This window comes from Branchiostoma floridae, chromosome 3 (genome assembly GCF_000003815.2).
Source record: "Branchiostoma floridae strain S238N-H82 chromosome 3, Bfl_VNyyK, whole genome shotgun sequence".
In the NCBI taxonomy this organism is placed as follows: domain Eukaryota; kingdom Metazoa; phylum Chordata; class Leptocardii; order Amphioxiformes; family Branchiostomatidae; genus Branchiostoma; species Branchiostoma floridae.
Window position 1 is genome coordinate 20,778,342 of NC_049981.1, and position 5,063 is coordinate 20,783,404.

At 42.0% G+C, this 5,063-nt stretch overlaps 1 protein-coding gene across 1 annotated transcript in view; it reads right to left on the reverse strand.

Moving 5' to 3' along the window:
- LOC118412128 (neuropeptide FF receptor 1-like) overlaps positions 1–1,458 on the reverse strand; it is a 4,194-nt gene extending 2,736 nt beyond the window's left edge. Inside the window, exons 1-2 of the mRNA XM_035814773.1 lie at positions 1,273–1,458; positions 276–569 (exon numbers count right to left, since the gene is read on the reverse strand). Coding sequence (XP_035670666.1) covers positions 276–555 — 280 coding nt within the window. The 5' untranslated portion in view covers positions 556–569; positions 1,273–1,458. The remainder of the gene's footprint in view (positions 1–275; positions 570–1,272) is intronic.
- Between the last annotated feature and the right edge of the window lie 3,605 nt (positions 1,459–5,063).

Genomic DNA, 5,063 nt, shown 5'->3' on the forward strand with positions numbered 1-5,063 from the left:
CAGTAGACTGTGATACACAACCTCTCGCTGTCGGGGGTTAATTGGATTTTTAGGGGCCTGAAAGAGCTGATAGAATCTTGATATATGCTTAAGTCACAATTAGAAAAGGGGCCTAGGGCAGTTCACTTAAAGGTTTGACCCCACCGGGGCAAATTTCTATCTTCGGACTCCGGCCGACTCCAAATGGGACCGTAGCATTACACAAATTCCTCGCTGTCCGGGGCTTGTTTTGGTCATTACAGGGCTGCTGAAATGTTCATTTTGTCCGGCTTTACCTGTGACGATGTTGCTGACCAGAGTGATGGGCATACAGAAGATGGCGATCATGAGGTCCGCCACGGCCAGGTTGAGGATGAAGAAGTTGGTGACGGTGTGGAGTTTCCTGTTCTGCGCCACCAGACAGCAGACCGTGACGTTCCCCACCACGCACAGCAGGAACACCACGGCGTACGAGCAGATGAAGACCAGCGACACCGCCAGGTCGTGTTTGAAGAACGTTGACGACACGTCCCAGGCCACAGATGTGGTGTTCGTCAGATTTCCCTCTTCTTCCATTGTGGAAACGAAATCTGGACATAAATAACAAAACAAGGGATTAATTGTGGCAGTCAAGAAAAGTGAATAAATAAGCCCTTACTTTGCTATGATTCTTTTGCAGCTGCTTACAAGTCACATGTTACAGTCATTGATAAATAAGTAGTATCTACGTGTTATGGTCCTCAGTGTTAAAGCATTGGTCGACGAGCTTTGGCCGTATTTGTCACGAACAAAAGAAACAAAGTGCCAGAGACGCGAGCTGAAAATCTGCCCCACATGGACAGGGTCCGGGGTCTCCTGAACGTGCAATTTATCGAGAGAACCTCGGGCGCATTATGGCTGATAAATGTCATCTACAGTTCACAGACTCGTCGTTTGGTCGATTTTCTTTCAGGGACCTAAGCTCTAGGTTCGTAAACGATTCTTACCGTTTTTTTAAAACGCCGGCTTCACAACTATGTCACTGGCTAGCGCATCCTCCAAAGAGATTCAGTTCTTGTCTTGCCCGAAATCTAAACGACATAACATTTTAGGTTTTTCTAATTCAATCATGATTCGATGGACATAATACAAAGAGTTGTTTGTTTCGAGAAATAAGGTCCGTGGTGATACATACATCAACACGGGTCCGTACGTAACGTCACCTAATCATATTGGGTTTTAATCCACATGGATGCTTCGTTACCATCCTTAACGAATGGATGTGCATGTTTGTCTTTCGGAAGTATATCTTACCTTTATCCAAAGCTTCCGCCTGCACAAAATTAAATGGAGATGAAGCACAGTTGTTTGTCGCGTGTCACAGTCGCAGGTTTCTTGCTGGTTAAAGCAGGATACAGAACTGTACTGACAGCTCTCAGTTCCAAGCAACTCTCAGTCGTTGTGCCTCACCAGGGTTCCTCCACCCGACTATGTCTCCTCGCATATCGCCCTGTACGATGTCGAACAAAAACACGTCACTTCTGTTGTCAATGGCAACCTGTAATCAAACCAACGCATACATTCTCCATGCCATTTCATTCACGTCATATTTCAATTGATGCGTTTCAACGAAAACAGAATAGACGTAAAGATGCCTGTGGTCAAAACAGACAGCTTATTGAAACACGATCCAATTTAGACGTAAAACACCACAGGCTAACTATCTAACGTCACACACCTGTGAAGATCTTATCAAAGTTTTGTTTTAGGTTGGTTTGGCAATTAGATTATCGTCAGAAACAAAATCGTAAATGCTTTTATAAGAGATTCATGGATACTCCAATGCAAAGGAAATGTTTTTGAAGCCTTCTCTGATGCATTACATTTACGGAAATTTCCCTGTTCTTGCGTCTCATGAACTTTCTATTTAGTAAATATACATCCACCCTCAGCAAAACTGAGCCCATCTTACCTTTCTCTACTGCTTTTGCCGAATCGCTGTAACCATGGAGTTTGGTGGGGGGTGGTGGTGGAGGGTAAGAATACCACTCGGCTGTCTGTTGACGCTAAATCAGAAACTCAAGAAGGTGTCTTGAGCAGTGAGCAGATCCGCGACATCAGCTCCACGCGGCCATGAGCCTACGAGATTTGTTGGGCGTTAAGTCGATTACATGCATCACATTCACGCCCGCATCAATTTTCGACCATATCAAAAATCGTCTTCGACCATACTGTAAATCGTAAAAAGCAGCTGTAAAGCGAGGGAAAAATTTGCCGAAGATTATCAATATAGGTTATAGTTCACTTCGTGGATATATTATGTGGTAGGTTTTGCACAACGTCGTCCCAAGCTCTACACTGTTTGAACACCCACGGCACTTCCGCAGTAAAAAACAGCGTCTTAACGAAAGGAACCGAATCGTCAATGTAAGTCTTTGATGAAGTAGGTTTGCTTGAGGTCTTGAGAAGACACCGTTGATTGAAGCGGATATTGGAGTACTGACACTGAGTAAGTACACTCATGATGGCGCACTGATACCGCTGTGAGGTAAGTAATTAGATGAAGAATGAAATGTCAGCCGTTTGGCTGGAGGACGTATACGGCATTGAAGACAGTGGGAATACAAAATGTCGTTAAAACTCCTCTGAGATATGCGTGCAAAGTTGAGTCGGGAATGTAAAAACAAAGAACACTACTTTGAAGGGCTTTCAAATGGGGAGTAGGGAAGTTGAAACAAGGAGGTTAAAAAGGATTTAACCTCCTTCGTTGAAAGACGTATGTCTTTAAAGTTAGCAACGGTCCTGACAATTTTAGAACTAAAGATTTGTCATAGCCAAAGGGTCATTATAGTTGCTTATCCTAGAAGGGTAAATTAGTTTCCCGGTAGCAAATCTTTAATAGTATTTTTTAAGATATATCATCATCATCCTGATGTTGATGTCGTTTGTAATTCCGTCTTTAGTTGCATTTCTTTGTGGACGCATTTATATTTGTTCTTTATCCGAAAAGTCGTATGGATAGAAAAAATAAATTCTTATCATTTGTTGTTTTTGATGATAAACGCAGAAGGCTTTTGTGTAAAATTGCCTGCAGGAGTTGTCAACATTTCTTCTCTTTTCGAGCGAATTCAGCGATATGTTCGTGCATAGCTAAGCTCAGCTCTATAATCATTTGCAGTGTCTCTACCAACCGCTCAGCGTCGTTGCTGCCAAGTATTATGTACAATCCTTTGTAGACCACAAAGGTTTGTAATGACATATACATTAACAGACAGCTTCTTGAGTCATATCATAGATCAAGATCGACTCAAGGTTTTACTGATCATAACAAGATTATTTCATATACTATTGACATCCTCTTGAACTTGAGGATGTCTCACTCATCGATTCTCAAGAAATACACCACTCCGCGGAAGAATCTTGGGAGTCTGAGAAGAAGGGAATACACACTCCACGAATGAATCCTAAGAGTCTGAGAGAAGGGAATAGTAAATCTTTCTGTAGTTGGAGACACGGAACGTATCGATCTAAGTGGCTCTTGCGTGTCACAGACAGGTATTATATGTAGTCATCTTGAGTCAGTATGGCTAATCTAGTTATCTTGAGTCAATATCGCTGATTGGAAACTACGTGAGCACCAATTTTAATAGTATCTGTCCGCAAGTCCGCAAATTCTGCGCTGATGGTTAGGAATCCAGGTAATGTTCCCGGGTGAATCAATCTTTACAGTATGAGATTCGGAGATGGTCACTAGAATGAACCGGCAGATCGAGGAGGAGTCGCTGCAGCAGAACGAATATTTGACAGAGCGCTCAAAACATTTAGCGATAACAGCATACTGCTACTGTCCTTAGGATTGTGGTAGGCCGGGAGGTCCCATGTTCAGATTTAGTATTAGATGCAGACCCGCTCGTAGATGCTAATATACAATATGTGATACCAAAAGCACAGCTGAAGTGGCATCAAAAGAAACAAGAAAAATCTAACAAACAAACAAACAAACAAACAAGGAAGCAAACAAACACACCAACAAGTAAGATTGAGTCAACCTCAAAACTTTCTCTAATCGAATATCATATTCCTGTAAGATATAGTACACACCGCTGTTTGGGGCATGCCATTGTAGGGAAAAAATGTCTTAAACTATCAAAAAGGAATTTTTTCTGCTGCAGTACCAAGGTCACACAAAGGAGGCGAAATCAACCTTTACCTTCGTCTTTCGAAAACCTACCCAAATACCAAATATCCACCCAGATGTTCTTGCGTTATGCTGACCACAAATATCCAGCAACACATGTACAGACAGACACTTAAATGGGGAGAAAGACACACAAACAGACAAAAATACCTCATATTTTTTCATGCAGGTAACATATTCAAGGTCAGAAGAGTGGTGTGTGACAGATTCTTTCTTTGGTTGTTCGATGCTATCTAAATCACCTTCTTCTTCGTGGTTGTTCAACGCTCAAAACTATTGATTTTTTCCTATGCTACTGCCGCCACTCCATATTAGGAGGTTGTTGACACTTGAGACACAAGCCGCCTTAATCGCACGTACACGCCAGCACCCCTTTTCAACTCCCGACCGCTCCACGACGCCCACGCAACTTCTTCAAGATAGTGCAAGCTGTGAGGAAGAGATTGAATCCCTAAAGTAAATTACCAGGAATAAGTCGCAAATATACACGTGTCTAATGATTGCCATGTTACCTATGAAGCGGTGGAATACGCTGGGATAAACAGCTGTGTGAAGAAGAATGCCGCAAACGTTTGTGTGATAATTGCTAATGTCATAGGTGATAAGGTTAGTTAAAATATAGCCGTGGTAACAAGTTATGATAGTTCTGTCGAGAGATGAACCTCTATATTCTTTATTTCCCTCCACAATATGTCTCCATAGTCCGGCATTGAATATGTAAAAGTCACGAATGTTGTCACGAGAAACAAACAAACAGACAAACAAACAAATCAAGTCCTATCATCATAAACACAGGAATTATGAATTTGATTGCATTGATTATATGAATAAAGCCCGCATTTGCATAACCTGTGCAAATCTTTGTCTACAGCACCTGTATACTGAATATCATCGAAATTGTTATGTC